Raw genomic sequence first — 24,981 nt, forward strand, 5'->3', positions numbered from 1 at the left:
GAAGATGGGAAGCTGAGCCTGGAGCAGGAATCATAGAATCATTACTGCTGGAAAAAGCCTTTAAGATCACTGAGTCCAACCACTAATCTAATATTGCCAAGCCCACCACTAAACCACGTCCCTCAGCATCACATCTATGTGTCTTTTAAATATCTCCAGAGCCGGTGACTCCACCACCTCACTGAGCAGCCCATTCCAATGCTTAACAATCCTCTTGCTGAAAAAGTTCTCCCTAATCTCCAATCTAAATCTCCCCTGGCACAACTTGAGCCCATTTTCACTTGTCCTATCACTCGTTACTTGGGAGAAGAGTGTCGTGGTTTGATATGACAGCCGTTTCTGGTAAGGGGGAAGGGTCTGTAGAGACGGCTCCTGAAAGTAGTTGCTCGAAACTCTCCCCAGCTCTGAGCCAGACCCACTTCTGGGGCTGAGCCAATTAGATGCCTCCGTGATCACTTTTTAAGAAGAAGCTGGAAGAGGAGACTTCTTCCTCCTTCTTCTTCCTGTTTCTTCCTTCTTCTGTCCCTTCTTCTTCTGGCTGGTGGTGGTGGTGCAAGGAGTAGGAACAGTGAGAGAAACAACCATGCGGGCTCCAAGGTCAGTGAGGAAAGAGAGGAGGAGGTGTGCTGGAGCAGACTCCCCTGCATTCTGTGGAGAGGACTGGTGAAGCTGGGATTTATTTTCACTTCTTTAAAGATCCTGCATCAGTGGTAGAGACTCATTTTGGTAATGACCTCGTATCAGGGGCAGAGACTCATGTGGCTAAAGCTGACCCTGGACCAGGGGCAGCGATTCACTTCATTAAAGGCCCTGAGCCAGGGGCAGTGACTATGGCCGGAGGAGGTCGTGTCCTGTGGGAGGGACCCAATCACTTCAGACCCTGAGCCAGAGGCAGTGATTTTCTTCTTTAAAACTATGGCCAGAAGAGGCCGTGTCCCAAGGGAGGGACCCAATATCCACAGCTGTAACTGTGGGAAGGAACTCACCACAAAGCAGCTCATTAAACTTATGCCCAGAAGAGGCCTTGTCTCAAGAGAGGGACCCTGTAACTGCAGAAACTGCAACCACGGCAAAGAATCCACACCAGAGATATTCACCAAGGACTGTGTCCCATGTGAGGGACTCTGTATCGGCAGAAGCCGCAGCTTCTGGGAACAACCTACACCAGAGAAGTTCGTTAAGGACTGTGTCCCAGGGGAGGGATGCTGTACCAGAGCAGGGGAAGAATGCCAGGAGTCATCCTCATCTGAGCAGAGAGAAGCAGCAGAGCCCATCTGTGAGAGACTGACCACATCCCCCATTCCCTGCCCCCCTGAGCCGTTGAGGGAGGAGGAGGTAGAGATAGAGGGAGGAGGAGCAGTGAGCTGGGCCCAGGAAGAAAGAAGGGATGGGGGAGGGAGATCTTACAGTGCTGGTTGTAATTTTCTCATCATCCTACTCCCTTTTTGCTTTTATTCTGTTGTTTCTTGTAGAATAAACTTTCCTACTTTCCTCTCTAAGTCGAGTACTGGAGTTTGTTTTGCCCAGAACCATAATTGGCAGCGAGCCCTCCCTGCCCTTGTCTCAATCCACAACAACCTTGCTTAGCTTTTTATTCCCATTTCACTGGGGCCTCTGCCATCCTAATGAGGGTGGAGGTGAATGGGGGCACTGAGCAAGAGAGTGTCGTGGTGCTGCTGTCCTAGCTGGGCCAAACCACAACAAGGAGACTGAGCCCCCTCCTTTCAGGTAGTTGTAGAGAGTGATCACATCTCTTCTCAGCCTCTCTCGGGGGATTTCAGCCATTTAACAAACATTATATGGTCCGTAACAAAAACAATGTCTTTTTTTCTCGGTTCTTAGATCAAGCAAACAAGTACATTAAATTCCCCAGAGGGTGAGAGCTGGGATGCTAATTGGCTCACCTTGTGGGTTTTCTATGCAGCTCCCTAAGAAACAGATTGGCCCATTTTCCAGGCAAGTGATTGCCAATTGGAGTAATGAATAGCGGGCTGGAGGGGCTGATCACTTTGCTTGGTAAATTCAAACTCTCCTTATTCATGAGGATGGGCTGGAGGTGAAGTGGTTTGCATTGGGAAGTGGGTAGACAGGCTGGTGCTGGGTCAACCTAAAGGCATTTTTCTCCCCCTTTATGCTGGGAACACAAGGGAAAGTTTAGCACCTGATTCCTCCATCCCTCTGGGATGCTGTGTTCTTCAAACAGCTGAGCTGCCCTAGAGAAGAGCTTCCCCCATTGACTACAAAAGGCCAGCAGGCCTCAGCACATCTCCTGCTCTGGCTCTATGGTCCCTAACACAAGCAACCTCTACTGCCTCTGGGCAAGTCCCTTTTTTTGCCAAGCTTTGCTTCCCTGGTAGCTATGATGAGCTGAAACAGAAGGGCTTGAGGGGCAGGAGGAGGCTGTAGAAGCCATTGCAGATGGACATAGCTCCAAGGCTTCTTCCTTCATCATCCCAGCTCCTGTATCCTCAGTCCTCCTTCCCTTTCTCACCCACAAGCCATCAGTGCTTCTGGTTCCCCACTATTCAAGCTTCCCAAGCTGGCTAGAGGAACACAGTTTGGGTGCAGGGAAGGTGAAGTCTGGATGGAGTCTTGTCTGCTCTTTGAGCCAGAAGACCCAGCCCTCAAGTCCACACTGGCGAGGATGAAAGCTATTACCTTGCTTGCTACCCTGCTTTCTCTGATGCCTGGCTTTGATATCAAAGAGTGTGAAAATGCTGAGCTCTCTCTCTTCCCACAGATTTTGCTGTAATCCAGGTTCTCAGCATCTCCCCAGGGCTGAGCAGCCCTTTTCAGACCAAGCTCCATGGTAGCCCACAGGACACCTGCATGCTCTTCTGAGCAAGCTTCCTTGCAACTGCTTTCTGCACCAAGACCCGAGGTAACACATGCCTGAAGAGCATGGCCAAGCTGTTCACCAAAGACTGTACTCAGAAAATGTCAGAAGTGGATCCTTTTAGGCTATTTCAAGCACTGTTCTGCAACTGAGCAGTATTTCAATTAATTAGCTGAACCAAAAAACAAATGACCAAAAGACCTTCTGATGAAAGGCTGAGGGAGCTGGGGCTCTTCAGCTTGGAGGAGACTGAGGGGTGACCTCATTAATGTTTACAAATAGGTAAAGGGTGAGAGTCAAGAGGATGGAGCCAGGCTCTTCTCAATGATGGCCAATGATAGGAGAAGGGGCAATGGGTATAAACTGGAACACAAGAGGTTCCAAAGAAATACAAGGAAGAATTTCTTCACTATGAGGGTGAGGGAGCACTGGAATGGGCTGCCCAGGAGACATTCCAAACCCACGTGGACGAGTTCCTGTGTGACCTACTCTAGGTGGCAGGGGGGTTGGACTGGATGATCTTTTGAGATCCCTTCCAACCCTTAAGATTCTGTGATTCTGTGACTGCCTGGAAACCCATCCCTAACATAAGACACAAGGAAATCATAAGCAATTAAAAACAGTAGCAATTCCTTTTCACTTCACTCATCCTTCCCATCTCTTTTTGTTGTTGTTTTTTTTGCTTCAAAACAAGCTTCTTGAAAGAATTAGGGATAACATTCAACATAGTGCTATGTGACAGCCCACAGATGGATGCATTTCTGATGTATCTGGGGAAGCTAAAAAGGCTCAGAGAGCAGACATGAATAAAATCTGGGGAATTCTCCTTAATTAGATTCCATTCAGTGCACCCTGTCTGTATGAATAGGATGCAACAGCAGAAACCACCCGACAGCCTTGTCACTACAACTGCTGGGGTTCCTCATGGCAAACATCTGTTTTAAAGCCACGATCCAAATCTGCCCCTAGAGGCCAAACAGACAGGCTTTGGACCTCAAATCTCAAACATTTAAAAGCAACGACTCACACTTGCTCAGAGCAGGTGCAATTCCATTAAACTCACAGCCCTTCCACGCTCCCCGAGATTCCAATCAGCTCCCGGCAATCTGCGAGGCACAAATGCAAGAAGAGATAAACCCATTCACTAGGAAATGATCAAATAGTAGCAGGCTGGAGCTGTGCTGTTTCCCAGCCTAGAAATGTGTCACAGTAGAATGACCAAAGTGTAAAGCCCATTCAGCCCCTACAAGCCAAGGGCTTGAAAATGTTGGTGTGTTTTATTCCTCATGCCTAATTTTCTTGCACACAGACGTGCCCCAGGACATACCCCTTTGCCTAGAAGTGCAATAAAACCCAAATTTACTTCATTTTTCTCTGAAAGCAGTACCAATTCATGTTTTATTGCAATAATCCAGGGCATAGGTCAAATAGAGAGGAGGCAGAGAGGAGGAAAAACCTGGAAATGAGCTTCCTGTAGACAACAGACACACCTCTGTATAAGTAAATAACCACTAATCCATCTCCATTCATGTTTCTAATTAGTGCAACCTATTTAACAAATAGACACATAATACAGGTCAACTATGTAGGTCATGATAAATTTGTGAACGTCAGCCTGTAGTGCACGCAAAAGACCACGAGGGGGCAGCATTGCCAAAGTATACAGCTCATTTCTGCCCAGGGCTTGCCAACAGCAGCCGGGAGCGGCAGAGACCTCTTCAGTTTTTGGCTTGTGATACGATAGTGACAGCCCCTGACAAAAACAACAGTGACATCCCCTGGGAGACACTCTCAGTGACACAATCACAGAACGTGGTGGAGCCCATTCAGCATTTATTCTAGACACATCCAAAGTAAAGCTACTGCAATCATCAATTACACCCTACAAAGAGCAAGAGTAAAATACATTTACTTGACCTCATTCTAGAGTGTCTCACAGTTTGACTTTATTGCTACACAGGACTTTTAGCTTGGAAAAAGAATTAATCCTGGAAGACAAAAAAAGAGATATATTGCTTCAAAGAAATCATTGAGGCATCATTAGAAAAGCAAAGACAGAGCTAAGAAAGCAAAGCAGCCAGTGGAGAGCCTGCACGAGAATATGACAAAGGCATGCTTTGGTCCTGATTTCCTCAGATCAGAATCACAGAACTACAGAATCTTAAGGGTTAGAAGGGATCTCAAAAGATCATCCAGTCCAACCCCTCTGCCAGAGCAGGAACACCTAGAGTAGATCACGCAGGAACTCATCCAGGTGGGTTTGGGATGTCCCCAGAGAAGGAGACTCCACAACCCACCTGGGCAGCCTGTGCCAGTGCTCCCTCACCTGAACAGGGAAGAAGTTTTTCCTTATGTTTCTTTGGAACCTCTTGTGTTCCAGATTGTACCCATTGTCCCTCGTCCTATCATTGGACATCTGGTTCCCAATAACAAGCATTCCAGCTCAGGTAGGATACATATAATACACCAAGCTATGAATCTAGAGTGCATATATATATATATATATATATATAAATAATGCATAGACATATTCATACTTGAAAATTAGTTACAAACCTCAGTCTGTATGGCTTGAGTTCAGCCTAAAATAACCACAGTACTGTGTGTGAGAAAGTCTCAGGAACAAACACAAAACCTTTCAAACCATCTATGCTCCCTCCCAGGGCCCCAGATGAGGAAAAGTATTTCCAGGAACAGACTGAGAACTGTTCCCCCTGCATGGAAATGATCCTTTCCACAGGAAGGAAGAAACCAAAGCCCAGCCACGTAGTCCCATTCTTTGGCATCTCGAATCCTAGTTGCAGTACTGTTTACAAACATATATGGTAGATATTTCAACTATGAGAAATAAGTACTGTACTCTTTCAGCCCATCCCTGGGGAAATGATGTTCCTGATAAAATATTGCACTCTCTGGCCTCTCTTGCTTTTCCACAAGGGACTCACTTCCCACCATCTTCTGCCTTCTCCAGCAAAAAGGGGAAAGATCATCTTGATTTGCTGACTCCTTAATTGCACCTTTTAGCAATTGGTGACAGGAGCATCTTCCATTTAGGGTTGAAAATCGTTATATTGCTAAGGAAAACAATATTGATATCACCTAAATCTTTTGTCTTGAAGAAAAAAAAAAACAAGTAGACTTTGAATCTGTGTAAGTCTCCAGTAGTATTTCTGTTTTCTTGCAACTTGAAAGAAGATAGACCATTCATGTAGCAGGCTCCCCATTGTAAGGAGCTCAGACTTGAGTGTATTTTTAAACCTGAGGAACTGAAATCTTGTTCTAGGTTTTGGGAAACTTGCTCCTAGGTGGGGAATTTTCACAGCAGCACAAAATCCCAGTGAGAACCTTCCTCACAGGCTTTGAGACGGAACTCCCTGATCTTTAAAGAGCAACTCCAGGCCTGGCCTGAGATGTGCAGCATCTCTACTCCCTTTCTTTTCAGCTGCTGTGTCAAAAGGGGATCACTCAGACCAAAGCTAACAGAAAACCAGCTTGTTTGCCTTGCATTCACCTTCCCACCCCCAATAGGTCTCATTGTGCTACAGCTGGCACAGCAATAACCCCAAAAAGTGGCAATTTTTCATCTGTCAACATCTTATTTCAGGTCAGAACAAGCTGATGCCAGGCTGCAGTGGCCTACACTCAGCTGCAAGTGTCACCCTCCCCTCAAGCCCCAGGGATAAAGAGTATTTACCCAGCAGTCAGGCTGCATCTTTGCTGAGCTCCCATCTGTCTTCTTCCTGAGGGGTTTACAGCTCCCAAGATGCTGTGACAGGAGTGCTACAGCAGCACTTGTGAGATTAACACCTACAGGAATTACTGGAGTGCTCTCAGCCGTTTTCTTCAAGCTCCCTGCAAACTGAGACAGGTTTCTGTGGAGAAACCACATGAGGTGTCAGGGTCTTGATTATGAAATAGGAGAGTGAGAAACTAAATATAGATTCTGTTGTAATCACATCACAGGGGAGCCACAAACCTTAAAAGATTTTAAGCCTTCGCACCTTAATTTTTGTTGGCAGGGTTCTCCCATCAATAGCATGATTCCTTTCACATATAATTAAACAGCATTAGAACAAATTAGAAGAACAGTTGGAAAGAGGAGTTTCGTTTGCCTAGGTAAAACAGAGAGGGACTTTGATTTAAACAGTGACCATCCTTTGAAACTCCTCAATGCCTGCTACCCACTAAAAACAAAAGCAAACCTAATTTACTTTACAAATATTACTACAATGGAGTCAATGACTGGAATGAGTAACACCTTGAAAGACTCTGCACTGCTCATTCCATTTCAGTGAGGTTTCTCAGCACAGATGCCTGCACCTGCATGTAGCTGTGGGCACGACTGGGAGGGTGTGAGCCTCTTGCACGCAGCCAAGAGCATCACAGCTTAGATCTCTGCTCTGCATCTGACTTCCAAACATCAGTCTCCACCTCTTTTCCTCATGCCTTGTGTTTGCTGCTGTGTGCTCATGCATCCTTGCTCCCAAACTTCCAGACTGACTGGAGCAGCAAGCTGCTGCAGGAGTAGTTTTAGCTGGTGAAAGGTCAAGTGATTTAGGTGGAAGAAGGGCTATTAAAGGAGTTATTCGAGCAGAAAAACTGCTAGAGGAACATGAGGTATGGAGAAAGGGTGTCCTTTGCCCACATCCACCAATATTTTGTGTCTCAGAGCTGGACCAACTTTGCAGGTAAGGAGTTCTTGTCAGAGGGAGCAGAATGTGCCCAGCAGTCCTCCCTGCCATCTCTTTGGTGACCTTATTGCAGGGCTACAGGGCCTCAACCTGCACAGACCCTGCCCTGCTCCACAGAAGCCTTCTCCTAGGCAGCCTCTGCCCAGCACCTGTGATGCATATGGTCCTAAAGTGGAAACTTTCATTCTTGCCATAATTTCATAGGCTTGACTTGTGCTATCTTAAGCTATTTCTGCAGCTATCTTAAGACATCCGAGATACAGATGTCAACTATTTTGAGATATCCAGGGTGCAGACGTAGACATAAAGACACAGACTAAAACATTGGAATGGTCAAGGACCATTAACTATGAAAAGAAGAAAGGAGTTATGTAAATACACTGATACTGTGCAGACTCTGGACTGAAGGAACATCAAGGCAATGACCACCTGAAGGTCCTGAAGACCCCCAAAGACCCTGTGTGACTAGGAGCTCATGCCCAAATGGGACAGGCCCAATGTAAGCAATTCTTGAGGGACAAAAACGTGAATATGCATGCACATTCTGAGAAAATCGAAGCATATGTATGTAACGGGGCAGTACAAAGGGTGCCTGATGCAGCACACGGATGCAGGACAATTTAGTACTTATCCCCCGTGCACCCGGGGCTGCAATAACTAATGCCTGCCTTCGGAAACTCCAGAACTCAGTCTTGGAGACTATCCCTAGGCCGGCTTTTACAGTATCACCTGCTCCTCCTCCTTCTCTCACCTCAGGCTCTGTTCGTCTCACACTTTTTCCTCACAGTTCTCTGGTTTCGTGGCGTTTTGCCCTTTTCCCAGGGGAGACACCCCGGAGGGGATCCGCTGGGCCTCGCGCAACGGCTGCTGCGGAACTAGCCGCATACCGCGCACGACAGCCCCAACCTCGGGCCTCCCCTCACGCCAGACCCCGCTGCTCCCCCTCGTCCTCGGGGGAGCGGGCCTCAGGGGTGGTGCAGCCCGCGGGCCCGGCCCTCACCGCGCCTGCGCACGGGCAGCGGCGCCGCCATGGCCGGGCCGGCGGCGGCGGCAGCGTGAGTGCGGGCGGCGGGAGGAGCGGGGGCCGCACCGCGCGCCGGGCGGGAGGCTGGGGCAGTGGGGGACCGCTGTGAGGGGCGGCGGCGGCGGGCTGGGCCGGCCGGCCCGAGCTCAGAGGCCGTACTGAGGCCGCGCAGGCCCGAGCTGCCTGCCGGCGGGCATCTGCCTGACGCTCGCCTCCCTCAGTGTCCCCGGGCGGATAGCTGTTCCCCTGCAGGGAATCTCAGCGTCTCCTGACAAAGGCGGGGAGAACGGTCAATGCCGCGTCCCTTCGGGAAAATGCGGGTAGGGGGTTTATGCTGGCAGACTCCTCCAGCCCGCCTCATCCTTCCAGCCCCACCTTTCCCGCGGTGGAGACTCCTGTCTCCTTGGAAAGATCAGCCCAGTTTCCTGCTGCTCTCCTCCCGGGACGTGTCGTTAGCTCTCGTGTGGCGGCATTTGAGGCCTTTTTGGCATCAGGAAGACGGGAGTAATCACCTCGTAGATGTGCAGTACTTGCCACCTACGTCCCTCTGCTCGCTGATAGAAGCCAGAAAGAATTTTCCTGTCTTTTGCAGTGCCACCTCCCCGATTTCTGTTTTATGACAGCCTGCAGTTCCTTTTCCCCTACGCTTGTCTGTTCTTCATGTGTATTTGTGCCCTCTGGTTTTGCTTGCCTCCATTTTTATAAATGTTCATCTTACCCGTTTTTGGCAATACACTTGTAATTGCCTTGAGTTTAAATTCCTCCTCCCCACGACATGCGAGTAGATACCTTGCACTGTGCTTTGCTGTGGTTTCTTTCCTGATGTTGGAGCTAGAGGGGCCACTCTTCGTTCCGTGAATCTTCACTGGGTTTTAAATTAGCCTTGTCCAGTATTTTGGGTCCTCTGTCACCATTTCAGGAACTGACAAAGGTAACTGCAAATGATTTGAGTTGCCCACAGAGGTTGTGGGATATCCATCCGTGGAGGTTTTCAAGATATAGGTGGATATAGCCCTGAGCAACATGATGGGTTCTCACAGCTGCCCGTGCTTTGAGCAAGAGATTGGATGAGAAACCTCTTGAGGTCTGTTCCCACCTCAGCTGTTGTATTTAGCTTCTATGAACTCTCCTTACTCTGTTCCTTTTCAGGCCCCAGTAGCAATGGGGAAAAAAAAACTTTATGTAGCTTCATGTCTTAAAATTGGCTGTAGCTCTCAATGACATGCTGAAGGGCAATGGATATGTTCCTCCTGAAGCTTGTGTGTGGTCTCATAAGCATCCAGGAGCCCTGGAGGATTTGATTGAGTTAGGACAAGCACCATGGGATTTTGCATCCAGGTCCAGTTTGACAAGTGATTTGGAGGTGAATGCCAGGTTTTCAAATGCAGAATTCTACCTTGTCCTCCTGGAATAAATGTAAGCATTTAGCTGCAAGTTTTCCTGGGTTAGGTGAGATAGATTTGAGCACTGAAAACAGTAGCTGATATCTCAGTCTTACTCCAGAGGCTGAAGGAGCTGTAGACATAAATCTTTTTACTAATAGTAGTCTTTCACTCCTTTTATGTTTGACTTTTTACCAGGGTGTTTGTTGCAGTGGTTTACTACAACTTTACTTTGACTGTCATGCCCAACTTTCTTGCCACAGATCTAAACCAACTAACAGTTAACTTTTTAACCAATGCTCCAGTCAAGTTTACTCCTGTAAGTCCCTTACCAAATCACTGCCACACTCCTAGTTCTTTTCAGCAGGTTTAGAAAACAAACCATACCTTTTCTTTTCTGTTGGATATAGGAGTGATGTGGGAACCAACCATTCTTGAAGGACAAGAAGGAAAACGTTTGATACAGGGAAGAAACAAACCACCTGATAAATGGAAGCCATGAAGATATCAAAGCGGTTCTTTGCTTTTGGGATTCTGGCATGCTTGGTTATTTATGCTGCATACATAAAATGGCAATTGGATTCCAAACCAGTCGTGGGAGCAACAGAAGGAGTTGCCGAGAGCAGGGGAGAGAAACCGAACCATCAGGCATCGACCACGGATCTCTCGGTCTTTTATGGGATTATGTTTGATGCTGGAAGCACTGGAACTCGCATCCATATCTTCAAATTTACACAGCAGGCAAAAGGTAGAACCTGCTTATTGCATGATAGATTAACCCTTCAGTGGTGTATACAGCAGGTCATTGATGATTCTATTCTAGGTCTTGTGAAAGGCTGCGGGAACTGGGGCTAGAAAAGAGGAGACTGTGGGGGAATCTTATTAATAATGACAAATATCTAAAGGGTGGGTGTCAGGAGGTTGGGACATCCCTTTTTTCTGTTGTATCAGGTGACAGATCAAGGGGTAATGGGATGAAGCTGGAACACAAAAAGTTCCATTTAAACATCAGAAAAAACTATTTCACTGTTGAGGTGAGAGAGCCCTGGCACAGGCTGCCCAGGGAGGGTGTGGAGTCTCCTTCCTTGGAGGTCTTCAAAACCCACCTGGATATGTTCCTATGCGACCTTACCTGCTTCTGCGGGGGGGGTGGACTAGATGATCTCTAAAGGTCTCTTCCAGCCCCTACCATTCTATGATTACTTGAACAGACATGCTTCAGCTCTTTCTAGAGAGCCATCAGGAAGTGTGTTATGATTTAAGCGTGTGAGTTTGGATGGAATTACAAAAACATGCAACGGGGAGAAAGTGCTGTAATGTCAGAATGTGAGCTACATGGCAGCTGTACCATTCTTTAGAATGAAGAAGAGCAGTTTTTCATCACACTGCTTGGTGGAAGAGCTACCTGCCTTATTCCCCCAAATTCTCACCGTAAGGTTGTTGACTGTCTCCGGTTCCTGGTAGTGAGCTGTTTCCCTCTGCGTTGTCCAATTTAACGTGTCCGTGGCTTCAGTGTTGGACTTAAACTGCAAAAGTTCACTGTTTGATTCAAATGGCTGTGTCTTGCATCTGGACAGAAAGTATTGCTGAGAGGTGTGACAGAAGGGTTACAAAAAAGCTCCAGTTTCCCTCTAGAGCTTTGTTTGTTTAGGTGTTGCCAGCTCCCATTTGTGACAGTCTTAAAGATGAAAGAACCCGTGTGGATGTTGTTGGTAGGTGACCTGAGGATGCTTTTAAGGATTAGCAGTGTGGTGTATGGTGGGATTGTCCTGTGGGGAGCACCTTAGCTTTGCAGAACAGACTAGTGTAAGGCTTAGCCAGCAAAGGCTTTAAACAACAGTCCATGTATTTCCTGCTTTCAGTATATTCCTGAACCCATGCTTTTCCCTTGTCTGCTTCTCCTTAAACACAACTTCAGAGTATATTGCAGGAAACTTGATGGAGTGTAGTTGGGAAGAGGGGGAAATACGATGTTAAGCTCATGCTTTGGGTGCAGGTTCATGTCATTGCCTGTACTGCAGGTTTCCAAAATACTTAGGTCTGGTTCACTCTGCTGCCATTGAAAACAGTGATAAAGCTTCCACAGAGTTGTGCTGGAGTCAAGTTTAGCCAGAACGGAGCACACTGAAATGCGGGGTCTTTGTTAGCAGTGCAGTTTGGAAAGCTGCACATGGCAGGTGCAGGGGCTCACAGAGAGCTTGCACCCATCTGGTGACTGTCTGATGCGCATGAAAAAGATGTGCAGAGTGGACACCAGCACATGAAAAATGGCCATGGCTTTTAAAAATGCTTTTCTTGGAAGCTAATTCCATAGCAAGAGCTGCATTTAAAGGTTGGGTGGCTGCTGAGAGTTCATTAGACAGGGGCTTCAGTTGGCTGCCATCACTGCATCGTGATGTGATTTGTCAAATGGTTTTCTCTTTGTGCATGCAAAATTATTTGTACTGTTGCTTATTTTGGAACCCTGCTTTTGAGCAGAGACTCCCAAGTTAACCCACGAGACGTTTAAAGCACTGAAGCCGGGTCTGTCTGCCTACGCCGATGATGTCGAGAAGGTAATTTTGCTTCTATTACTGTAAAAGCACATGCCTCAAAAGGTCCTGTTCTTTCTGTGATACAGTCCATAGCTCCACATCTTCCTGTGCTACAGTATGCTGAACTGCCCAGTTCAGGGAAGTGCCTCCAAATGATACAAGCCCACAGGAAAGGCTGGTCAACAGGCAGAGAAGCAAGGAACAGAAAGCACCTTGTTCTCCGTGGCAGTGTTGTTAATTAAGCACACTGGATGTTTTTTCTATCTCTGCCTTAAGAATTTTGAGGTGATTAAAAAAATGCAAAAGAACTGTATTAGATTGGGACAGAGTCTTCTCCAAAAGTGACCAGAACTGGATTCTCAGGAAACTAGTCTAAAAGCCAGGCTAAATACTAAGTGAGTTCTCACCCGTTTCCCTTACCTTCTGTCTGGCAGGGATTTAGGAACTCCCTAAGTCAGATTTACACCCAGCTCATGATGTTTTATGTTCTGTGTCACTGAAAAAGTAACTCATTCCTGCTTGTTTTTGGCCTGTTGCTGGATAATCCCCATTGTATCCACCAGGTCTCACACCGTAGGAGACAGCGAGTCCTCCCCCTTCTACCGGCCCCTTGTGACACTGACTTGTCTCTGTTCCACATTTACAGTGAATTGTACCTCTGGTCACCCTTTTACTCTTCCAGTAATGGCAAATCTAGAGAGTTTCTAAAATGATTTTATTCTGTTCTTCCTCTGCTCACAGAGTGGCCAAGGAATAAAAGAGCTCCTGGAGGTGGCAAAGAAGGAAGTTCCTGTGGAGCTGTGGAAATTTACTCCTCTGGTCCTGAAAGCCACAGCTGGCCTACGGTTGCTGCCAGGAGAGAAAGCTCAGAAGTTGTTGGATAAGGTACTATTTCCCCTTTCAGTTTGCTTTCCAGAAATTTTAGTGCAAGATTTGGTCCCTTCTGTGTAAGATTCTCCTTTACTTTCATGTACCTGAGCCGTTCTTATCAGTTGAAAGCAGAAAGAGCTGAAAGCAGAGCAGAGCTCTCTGATCTTATATGGTTCAGGGGGGACAAATTGTGTGAGTAGAAGCACAGAGGAATGATGACAGCTCCCTATAAGCCTGGAGGTGACATGTAACAAGTGTAATGATACACCCCTAACAGTCACCACGTCCTTGTTCATACCAAACGTGTTTGTTGGTGCATCTGACCAGGATGCTGCTATTTTGAGAAGAGCTCTCTGTTATTGGATTGCTCGTGTTGTCAGCCTGCTGCTGCAAGGTTGCTCCTTTATATTGATTGGCAGTAATGTAAGTGGCATTTATAGGCATCTAAATATGTTTAATATTTTAAAATGTTATAAAAATAAACAAAATGTTATGTTCCAGGCTTCAGATCTGCAGGAGAGGTTTGTTAAGTGTGTGTTAAGTGAACTGTTAAGTAGTAATGGGAAGGAGGAAATGTGTTGTGGTTGGTTGGAACCAATTGAGCTCTGCTGCCTGCAAACTGGCCTCTTCTTTTCCATGCTGGATTTCAGCTGGATCTGCTGCAGTTGTTACTTTAGAGGACCCTGGAAGCCTAAGGCTTTGCTATCTTGTGTAGGATCAGCCTGCTTCTGCAGGGGGATTGGACTAGATGATCTCTAAAGGTCCCTTCCAACCCTACCATTGTATGATTCTATGATGTTACCTCTGACAGCCAACATGCTCATTTTTAAAAACAACATCCCCTGGGGCATTCCTGAAAGGCAGGATTTCCACCTCCTGCCTCCTCCAGTGCATGCATAATACCCAGTGAGCGGCCAGTTGCACAAAGTAAACCAAGATCCCTTCGCTCCCCATGTCCATCCCTTGTTAATGGCATTTCTGAGCAATCTTCATGCTTGCAACCCCACACATCCATCCCTGTGCCTGCACTAAACTGTTGAACCAGCGTGTGAATCTCTGACCCTTTATAGCAGAGTGCAAGCTGATGTTTGTTGGGCTCCTCAGCTGCCCTGGTGAGGCCTCATCTGGATTACTGTGTCCAGTTCTGGGCTCCTCAGCTCAAGAGGGACAGGGAAGTGCTGGAGTCCAGTGCAGGACCACCAAGATGATCAGGGGACTGGAACATCTTTCATACAAGGAAAGGCTGCAGGAAGTGGGGCTGTTTAGTCTGGAGAAGAGGAGACTGAGGGGAGATCTTATTAACATTTACAAATATCTAAAGGGTGGGTGTCAGGAGGTTGGGACATCCCTTTTTTCTATAGTAGCTAGCAACAGGACAAGGGGTGATGGGATGAAGCTGCAACACAAAAAGTTCCACTTAAATATAAGAAAAAACTATTTCACTGTGAGGTGAGAGAGCCCTGGCACAGGCTGCCCAGAGGGGTGTGGAGTCTCCTTCCTTGGAGGTCTTCAAGACCTGCCTGGACATATTCCTGTGTGACCTGATCTAGGTGACCCTGCTTCTGCAAGGGGGTTGGACTAGGTGATCTCTAAAGGTCCCTTCCAACCCCTACCATTCTATGATTCTATGATTCGAAGTAGTGAGCAGCAGTTGGGATCTGGCCCAAGAAGAGGAGCAGTTGTGTGAAACTGGAGGTTTTTTAAAAAAGCTTGCTTTTCATCTGAAAAAGAAAAGGATGTCTCTGAGTGTAGCTTTTATGTGAACTACAGGTGAAGGAGATTTTTCAGGCCTCCCCCTTCTTCGTGAGGGACAACTGCGTGTCGATAATGAATGGAAGCGATGAAGGTAGGCTGACTTCTGGGGACCCTTTCTGCAATCCTGGAGCTTCCTGCTGCACTCTTAACAAGTCCCCACTTACTGTGGTGGCAACCCACAAGCAGTGGGTCTGACACAGTTTTTTACACTGCCTCAGGCAATGCCTGCCAAAGAGATCTTGTGCTACAGTTTCCCAATTCAAATCCTAAGCTCCTGTCGTGATTTTCAAAGGTCTGAGTGCTGGGTAGGTCATGTGGGATCACCAGGAACCTTCTGGAAGGGTTTCTGAATATCTGCTTGTTGAGATGCTCTTCAACAACCGTTTTTATACACCCTACTCTTGACAGTGCTCCTCAGCTTTCTGGAAGTATTTGGTCATAGTGTTAGTTATAACTGGTGTAATGAGTGTGATCACGAATTCAGTCTGAAGAAAAAAGTGATAGGGAGAAGAAAATACACGCTGAAGTAGGTTGATGCTCATCAAAAAATGCTGAGAACAGAACCCAGAATCAGACTTGATTTAAAATAATATGAAGAAACGTGTCTGAATTCTAAGTAACTAAGTATTGAAATGGATTCTAAACCTGCTTAGATACCAAACAGCTGGAGCTGTTTGGAGGTGTTTATGCATTTCTTCCACAGAATGGAAGAAAGACATTGTAACTCTTCTTTTTGTTTTGTTTTAAAAATCATTAATAGCAATGACAGCTTTGGTTCAGCCAAGGGTTGGCCTGGACCGTTTTCCCTACCATGCCTTGGGTTTTAACCACATGGGTAAATATTTGAATTTGTTAACATAAGGCCCATTAATTTAATCTCATTTATGGAGAGAAGGTTTATAAAACAAGAAGAGGACAGAAACAGTGCTGCTCACAAAAACATCTAGAGGAAAAGGGGAAGAACACTGAAAAGATAAAAATTCTTAGTGTTCAAAAGGAAACTCAGGTGCCTGACATCAAACAAAAGCCTAGCAGTGCTGTTTTCCTAGGAAATTAACAATGTGACAGACATTTCCTTGTCACTTTCTCTGTTCAAGGTATCTAAGCTGTTGACAGTTGTGGAAACACTGTCTTAGGGGCAGGGTGGGTTAGGGAAGCTCAGTAGAGCTATTCAACCTTCTGGAAGGTCCTTCTTGCTTAGCTGTCCTTTGGAGTAGAAATCCTCCATTTGTGAAAGGGGGGACAAGGGAGCTCATGCCATTGCCCTCTGATGACTCTGTTGTTGGGAGACACGGTCTGTCCTGCTGATTATTTTGTTTAGTGCAATTAAACAGTATGAAAAACTTAAAAAGGCTTCCAGCTAATCAGATCTCGGAGTGGGCAGACCTTGTAGTATAGCTCACCCTATTTGATGCTGTTGTTAGAGAAAATTAAATGATGTGATGTAACAATGCATCTTCTGACTCTTTTCCTTATTAGGTATTTCAGCCTGGATCACAATAAATTTTCTAACAGGTATGTGCACATGAGCATGTGTGTGTAAACATATGACCAATGCTATGAAATTCATGCTGTTTTCTGCCCTTGCTTGGGATTTGCTCATTCCTTAGGGTGGAGTGGGAGAAGGAAGGATCTGGGAATAAGTCAGCAGTTGTTTTTTGCTTGGCCTGTTTAAGACATTAGGATTTTGACCATTTACTTTGCAGAGTGAAGTGTTTAATCCCTTTTCCTAGATGTGTAATGTAGCCTTTCTCTCAATTCCCTGTAGGGTACTCTAGAGCATTTTATTCCTTTTTAGAGTCTGCCACAAGCTCTGGCTACATTTTTAATGTGGGTGTTCTAGATGTTCTTGGCAGCTGCACAGAGCAAAAGAAAGTGCAATGCTACTTCCTTACAGATTTATCACATAGAAATACTGAAAGTGTTTACACTGCTGAGTTAGAAGACAGCAGCTAAAGAGTAAAGGAAAAACTAAGCTGCAACCCTCCCTGACAATAAATAAAGTGATTTGATGTCCAAACACTCTACTACGTTAAGCACACACAGTGTGTGAAGCTGTAGTAGTGCCCTGAAGATTTTTATGCTCATGGGAAATATCAGAAAGGTCAGAGATCTTCAAACATCATCTATCATGAGATCTGCTGAGGTGCTTGGCACAAACTAGTCATGTCAGGAAGTTGCATTTGAAGGATCTAACTGAGAAGAACTGGATTTAAATGACAAGTCTGGGCTGGCAGCAGGAAGAGTTCCAAGAGAGCCGAGTCTCTGGCCAGCTCCTTTCAGACTGTCGTCCCCTTGGCCATAGGAATGTGCAGAATATCACTAAGAGATCGGGGAGAGGTGGCCAAGAAAACCACATTCCTCTGTGGTACGAAGTGGTTACCGGAGCAGAGTTTGCAAAAGGGTCCTTGCATCCCCTGGAAAATGTTTAGGAATCCAAAGCTGCTGGAATTAGGGCATGAACAGCCACTGGGGAAATAACAGCAACTCTGTCACTTGAAGATTTTCAGGTCACCCTGCTAAAGCCAAAACAAGTGCTCAGTACTTGATGGTATGATTTAGCATGGGCTGGAAGCTGACAGGTGTTGTCTAGATTGTCCTTTTGCCACTGTACTTCTGGGTTAGTCCCTGGTTGTTTTCTCACAGTGGCCTTCTCTGTTCTGTCACACCTTTCAGGTAGCCTAGACGACCCCCAGAAGAGAAGTGTAGGGATGCTGGATTTGGGTGGTGGATCGACACAGATCACCTTCCTTCCACGCACCGAGGTAACGTGGATGCGCAGGCTGCTGGGAGCCGCAGGTGCACAGATGGGTGAAGCCTCAGCTCTGACAGTGTGACCTGAAGCCACGCTTCTGACAGAAAACCCCAGGTCACTTGGTCACATCTGTTATAGTCAGTCTTGGAGGTGTTCACCACTCTCTGTCAGGACTCTGACTCCCACCCTGGGGGTTAGTGGTGCATGTGGGATGTCTGCTTCCTCCCCAGGGAAATGTGTTGGCTTGAGCATCTTCATCCTGGACTCTCAGTTTGAGCTGCTTATAGTGAAGACCTCAAAAGCAATGCTGTTAATGAGCTCAAGTCCAACATTTGACCTGTTCTGGGTTTTAGGAGCGTGGTAAGATGCCTTCTCACTCCTTGTTTCTCAGTTGTAAATGAATGCTTCCCAAGGAGCAACTGTTACTATGCAGTAAAAAATACACAGTGGTGTTTGTTGTTTCAGCTTCCTGTTGGGTCATTTTTGCAGGTGTTCTGTGAGCCCCGTGGATGTGCAGTTGAAAGGCTTTGGCCTGAGCAGAGCTGTTGGTTTTAGTAAAGCTGCACAAAAGCAGAAGCTTGGGATGCTGTATCCAGTGTCCCAGGCAGGGCTAATGAAGACATAGTGCTCTTACAGCTGAGTGACAGGGAATGTGAAGAGTCTGACATGTAGAGATTTTGGACTTAGTGGTAGTGTTAGGATAGGAGCAGCATGAACAGGATCACGGCCTGAGCTTTGCTCCCTGCAGATGTACTGGCCGTGCTGGTGTGCTCAGGGAAGAGGCTGCAAAGTGCTTTAGAGAATTACCCTTTCATTTCTTCAGACCACAGCTGTTCCTCACTCTGTTCCTTGGCAAGCAGAGTGATGTGCCTTGTGGAAGTTCACAGCTGAATTCACTTGAGTAGGAAGTTCATGCATGCCTGGCTATCCTATTATTTTGCACAGTTTTCCTTAGTAGGGATCGTGTGAAAAGGCAATTACTGTAGCCTCTTGACAAAAGCAGTTAAAAGCTGGGGTAAGGATTCCTTTCTACTTAAAGTAATTCTTTTACACACCATTTTGGAGCAGACACAAATGGAAATGTAGCCTGTTTAGACTGTTATGTGAAGACACTATTTCAACTCCAGGTGTTGTGGTTGTCTGGTGTATCTGTGGTCAAGTTGCAAACCGGTCATTTCTCTCTGAACCATGCTGGGATTGTTTCACATTTTTCCTAATATTGTGGAAGCTTGTGGTGTTGGTGCTTGCTGCTGCTGGCGGAAAACTTGCAGGAACATCTTTCTCTCCCTCCAGGCAACTCTCCAGGCATCACCAGCTGGCCATACAACTTCGTTTCGGATGTTTAACAACACCTACAAGCTCTATTCATACAGGTTAGTTGTCGGAAAGAGAGCACACTGTACAGACAGAAGCATTTTAGGAAGCCAGTGAGATCTAGGGGTTTTGCTGAAGTGAGATCTTTGCAAATGAGTAGTGGGAAGAAGCAGAGAAACCTGAGCTGTGTCATTGTGGTGGATTAACCCTGGCTGCCTGCCAGGTGCCTACCAAGCCTCTCTGTCACTCCCCTTCCATCAACAGGACAAGGGGAAGAAAATACCACAAAAAGCTCATGGGTCAAGATAAGGACAGGGGCATCGCTTACCAGTTACTGTCATGGGCAAAATAGACATGACTTAGAGAGGTTGATTTAGTTTATTGCCCATTAAACAGTAGGATAATGAAAAAATAAGAACAAAATCAAAAACACCTTCCCCCCCACCTCTTCCTCCTCCCCAGGCTCCCAACTCTTTTACCTCCTCACCACCAAGGTCAGTTCATAGCACATTGACTCTGCCATTCCTCCCTCCTCACTTTCTGCCTGTGCCCCCAGTGTTTTGGGCAGAGGAAAGCAGCTTCTGCCCATCTGTGTTTGCTGCAGGATGTGTTGGGCTCAAAAAAAGACTCAACTCTGTATGCTAGAGGCTGTGCTGCCTTTGAGGAGGGCAGGAGTAATGTTAGGGGAGCGCCTTCAGCATTCCCAGCTCTTCAGGAGCCAGATTACCAATGACAGCTAATAGCTGTGCTTTTTCATCTAGGGATTATCCTCCTGGGTGAGGGTAAAACCAGAGCAGGTTATCACACCGCTCCTCTTAGTGCATTAGCTGCTGACCCGAGCTATGTAGAGGGGACTGAGACCATATAGAGGAGACTGGTGTGTCCCAGCCAAGTTGTCAGTGAGGTGTCAGAGGGAGGATGTTTGTTGTTGACAGATGCTTTTATCCTTTTGCAGTTACCTGGGACTTGGGCTGATGTCAGCAAGGCTCGCCATTTTAGGAGGACTTGAGGGAAAACCCTGTAAGTTACAGGCACTTCTCAAGTCTTGGCTCTGAGCATAGTGTACAGAGCCCTTGTTGTGGGGGGAGGAGTTGTCTGTCCCCTTCCTACTGGGCTGAAAGTTCCTGAGTGGTATGTGGGCTCCTATCACCATGGCTGGGTGCATTTGAGATGAATGCAGGAGGTGACACTGCTAGATCCCAGGAGACCTGGACTCTTACCAGCTTTGGGGAGGCATGGGACCCCTGAGCCATGGCTAGGGCTTGATGAGGCCTCTCTGAGGTTGTGGGACAACCTGGAGCAGGGCTCGGGGGAGGGATCTGAAATTTAACTCCTTCTGGTTTTCCTTAATGTGGCTTTGTTTTACTTCTGCAGTAGGAGAAGGGGAGGAATTGGTCAGCCCTTGTTTACCCCCTGGCTTCAAATCTGAATGGCAACATGCCGAGATAGTGTACAAAATTAAAGGACAGAAGGCAGGTATAGTGATTTATCACTCTTTCTCTCTAGGCCAGCATGCTATTAGCAGAGTAAAGACACTAGATTCTCTGTTTACTGTTCTGGCCGACTCCTCTTGACGTGCTGTTAAGGAGGCTCTGCAGCTCTTAACACCATGGTGTGTCTGCCCAGTCAGTAAAGCTGCTAGCAGTAACCTGGATGGAGTGGAGCAGTCCCTGAACAGGCCTTTCAAAATCCTTCTGCCTCAAATGGTGTTGTCCATCTCTGATCTGGCACATACTTAGTCCTAGCCTGAGGGTGGGAAGAAGATGCAGACTTCAGTTCTCTGTGAGGAGCTTACAAAGTGCCATTGTGCAAAAGGGATCCTGTTTCCTGGCAGATCTTAAATAAATTGCATGGATCTTTAACTCTTTACCTATTAGATGCTGGGTTTCTTTGCCTTCTTTTAGGTGAGCCTCTGTACGAGTCCTGTTCTAACAAAGTGGCAAAGATGCTCTACAAAAAAGTGCATAAAGCTGAGGAAGTGAAGGGCTTGGATTTTTACACCTTCTCCTACTACTATGACCGTGCAGCAGATGTTGGTCTCATAGGTAATGTTTGCTCCTCTTTTCATTCCATTTTAACTGACAGGCCGTGGAAGAAGCGACAGCACTTACACACATCAGGATGCCCTGAGAAGCCCTGGTGGAATTTAGTCTGTGTGGTGTGGAATCTCCTTCTCTGGAGGCTTTCACATTCCACCTGGACACGTTCTTGTGTGACCTGACAGAGAGGAACCTGCTTTAGCAGGGGATTGGGCTGGATGATCTCTAGAGGTCTCATTCCATGATTAACTGTGTTCAGGCATTGCAAAGCAGGACAGAACAGACACAAGGACCAAGTGAGAGAGTCTGTAAAGTATATTTCTTTAGGGAAGCTCTTCATAAAACGAGGCTTTTCAATGTATGTTAAAAATCTTTTATCTTTGAAGCCAGTGTGAGTTTTGTCATGGGCTTCAGTGGCTCAAGGTTGGATTTCCAAACAACTTGTATGACTTGAATCTACAATTGCCTTCATGCAAAAAAAAAAACCCCAAACTCATATGAAAGACCACAGGTTTGGTTTTTTTCCTTTTAGATAAAGAAAAAGGAGGAAGATTAACTGTTGGTGACTTTGAAGTTGCAGCTAAATATGGTGAGTAATATTCAATCAAGCACACACTAGCAATTGTATGTAAATTCATATCCAGATGGCTAATATGTGATATCCTAAGAAGCCTGGTTTTTTAAAGGAACGAGTGAGCACCTCTCTGGACTGCCTCTCTCCATAGCATCTCACCAACATTCCTGCTTACTTCTTAAAAATCTCAGCTGGTTTTATATTCATTCTTGCCTGCAGCCCACGTGAGACATCTTACAATACTTACATTTCAGAACTCTCTCAAGAATTGCAAATAAACTTGCTGTCAAAATAGATGTGGGGGTTCTCACCCTGTTAGCGTGACCTGTTCTAATCGGGTTTAAGTTTTCTTTTCGTCTGGAGGTTTGTCCATGTGCTTGATTGTTAACTGGAAAAGAGGGAAAACCAGTTTGTAGCTGCATCAGCTGCAGAGGGAACTGCCCGTGCAGACTTAGAGATGTAAACATCCTTAATACCACAAACTCAGGCTTCCATCAAACTGATCTGACAGTTTTCCGGTAAACATTGTGGATGACTGAACAACCGTGGCAGTTCTGATTTCTGGACTCCTATTTGCATTATTCATCCTGAGAAGGGAAATGGAGCTGCTTTTCTTTTGTCTTTGGGTTTTTTTTTTGGCTTTTTCTTTGGTTTCACCAACATGTGTTGAGAGCTCATGCTTGAGAAACACATCCTACCTGAGGATGCTCACACATTTAAAGGCTTGAAGTAGATAGAAGTCGGAGGCCCTTTTTGATCCCTTCCTGGAGAGCTAGAAGGAACTCATCTCTCCTAGGGGAGAGACAGAATGCCTTCATCTTCCTTCCCATGTGCCAAAGCTTTTGTGCTTCTGTGCACGTGTGCATGTTGTTCCTACCCCATTATAACACTGCACAGTTCAACTGAGAGCTGGTTTAGGGGTTCATTGGAGGTTTTTGGAGGCTGGGCTGATGCTAGGCCTGAGACCACAGTGCACATTCAGACACTGCTTTTTTTCTTTCTCCTTAGTGTGCAAGACTATGGAGATCAGCCCTGGAAGCAGCCCGTTTCTCTGCATGGACCTCACCTACATCACCTTCCTCCTGCAGGAACTGGGCTTCCCCAAGAGCCAAGTCTTTAAGGTGATGCACAAAACGGGTTGCTGGGAAGAGTGGGCAGGAGGGTGCTGAGGCAGTAGCCTTCAGGCCAGTAGTTCAATCTCCCATTTATCTCTTGCCACAACACATGCTCTTTGATTGAGGGGATGGAGGGACATTGTCCCCACAATGGTGATAACTACTTGTGGTAACCTTCAGTACTCTATTCACCTTCCATCTTTCTCCTAAAGAACAGTGGTTTGACTTTTTGGTTGGTTTGTTTTTCCCAGCTTGCCCGGAAAATTGACAACGTTGAAACAAGCTGGGCTTTGGGAGCCACTTTCCATTACATCGACTCGCTCAATAGACTGCAGTAGTACAGCTCCTTGAGGGTGACTTTTGGGAATCTCAGTTTTTTGGAAGCCTGACACAGGAGAATCTGCTGAAGGGCCTGCTTTTGGCTTCTGGAATCCTTTGGGAGGCCACCATGAACCTTTTCCTCCCACCCCCTGCCAAATCCCCTCCATCACTTTTGTACAGCACAGAGTACAGCATCTAAAGAACAAGCCACGATATCACAGCAGCTTCAGTCAACTTGATGTGAAACCTGACTGTTGTTGAAGGATAACCAGGACTCTGCAGAACACCTCTGATCTCTGAGAGACGCATCTTTTTGTGTGGTTGTACTGTGCTGAAGTTGCTGTGGGAAACAGTCGCTCCAGAGGAACTCTTTACTCGTTTACTGATTTCAAGGTGGGTTTTTTCCTGTTTGTCAGCAGTTTTCAGTGATGGCTTTTGCTTCCCTACTTCTGTGTTTGAAGGTGAATTTGCGAGTGTGTGTGCAAAGGCAGTGCATTTACACAGATGTGCTGCTGACAGGCAGTGACTTTGAAATGCTCTGTGGAAGTCTCGGCTCTGCTTTCCACCTGCTCAGGAGTACACTAGAAACTGGATATGGACTTCAAGGCATGATTCAGAGCTTACATGCTCTGTATGGTTAAAGCCTGCAGCCTAATGTTGGTACCCTGGCTGATGGGAGATGGATGGGGAGGGAGAACATCAGATTTGCTGGATCTGTGGATGCCTGGGAGTTGAGTATGGGGCTAATGATGGATTTGGCAGCTCCAGAGTCAGTCAGGGTAAGGTCATCGGACAAGATGTAGCCACAAGAATAAACCCTGGGCACGGGTTACTGGACCTGAGAGACACTTATGCCTTGGTGAGGTTGCTGCAGGGCCTGGGATGAGTGCATCTACATGGTGGTATTGTGCCGCTTGCTGCAGACACAGCTCACTTTGATAAATGAATGTACTGTGGTTGCACTGAGCTGTGGCAGGTGGCTGCAATGCACCACTCCAGTGGTGTGGTGTACGTGGGCTGGAAGTGATCTCAGAGGCGTCAGGAGGTGGGGAGGATGTGCTATGCTATCTGTAATATAACTGTGGAATTGTGTTGTATTTATATGGATATTTAGAGCTGACCCGAGTGGTCTTTTGGGGGTGCAAATGAGCCCAGCCTGCCACAGAGCCAGCAGCGCACGCCCCGACTCGTGGGCTTGTGGCCACAGCCTCGTCCTTTCCCCGGGGCAGTGAGATGTGGTATGGCAGTGTGCCATGCTGCAGGGCAGGGGGCTCAGCGGCTCAGTGTACAGGGGACACTTGAACATTGACAATAAAACCCCGGTTTAAAATGAAACACGGTGCTGGTCGTGCTGTGTGGCTTTTGGTGCTGGAGACTGCAGTGTGGGTGGGTTGAGAAGTGAGTGCCCCGACACCATCCCCATCTCCACATGCTCTCCCCATCCCTTCAAACCATTCCTGCCCTCTCACACCATCCTTGTGCCTTTAAGCCATGCTTGTCCCCTCACGCCATCCCTGTTCCCCTCACCCCATCCTTGTCCCCTCACCCCATCCTTGTCCCCTCACCCCATCCTTGTCCCCTCACCCCATCCTTGTCCCCTCACCCCATCCCAGCCCCAGCCACCGCTCCCGTCCCCTCAGCCCTCCCAGCCGCCCACACGCCATCCCCATCAGCCCGGTCGGGGGCCGGGAGTGGGCGGCTGGGCGGCAGGACGGCGGCCGCCCCCGCCCCGCCCTCCCCCGCCATGTTGCGGGGCCGGCGCTCAGGGGAG

At 47.0% G+C, this 24,981-nt stretch overlaps 1 protein-coding gene across 2 annotated transcripts; it reads left to right on the forward strand.

Annotated features, from left to right (window-relative positions):
- Positions 1-8,539: 8,539 nt before the first annotated feature.
- ENTPD6 (ectonucleoside triphosphate diphosphohydrolase 6) lies at positions 8,540-24,545 on the forward strand. 2 transcript variants are annotated; one of them, XM_061989054.1, is made up of 14 exons: positions 8,540-8,582; positions 10,344-10,681; positions 12,412-12,488; positions 13,209-13,352; positions 15,108-15,183; positions 16,572-16,607; positions 17,769-17,857; positions 19,141-19,220; positions 20,117-20,181; positions 20,536-20,637; positions 21,066-21,206; positions 21,733-21,789; positions 22,783-22,895; positions 23,141-24,545. In XM_061989054.1, exons 2-14 carry the CDS (start codon positions 10,423-10,425, stop codon positions 23,225-23,227), a joined length of 1,326 nt encoding a protein of 441 aa, XP_061845038.1. In that variant the 5' UTR covers positions 8,540-8,582; positions 10,344-10,422; the 3' UTR covers positions 23,228-24,545. The 2 variants fall into 2 exon arrangements, with proteins under 2 accessions (XP_061845038.1, XP_061845037.1); XM_061989053.1 differs by lacking the exon at positions 8,540-8,582 and adding an exon at positions 8,802-8,871.
- The last annotated feature ends 436 nt before the right edge of the window (positions 24,546-24,981 follow it).

The sequence above is a fragment of the Colius striatus genome, chromosome 2, assembly GCF_028858725.1.
Source record: "Colius striatus isolate bColStr4 chromosome 2, bColStr4.1.hap1, whole genome shotgun sequence".
Taxonomy (NCBI): Eukaryota; Metazoa; Chordata; class Aves; order Coliiformes; family Coliidae; genus Colius; species Colius striatus.

Bases quoted from the DNA above. Each gene is read 5' to 3' on its own strand.
- ENTPD6 (XM_061989054.1), top strand. From the start codon at position 10,423: ATGGAAGCCATGAAGATATCAAAGCGGTTCTTTGCTTTTGGGATTCTG. The intron at 21,207-21,732 runs GTAATGTTTGCT...TTTTCCTTTTAG, and splicing joins AGCAGATGTTGGTCTCATAG to ATAAAGAAAAAGGAGGAAGA. The intron at 22,896-23,140 runs GTGATGCACAAA...TGTTTTTCCCAG, and splicing joins CCAAGAGCCAAGTCTTTAAG to CTTGCCCGGAAAATTGACAA.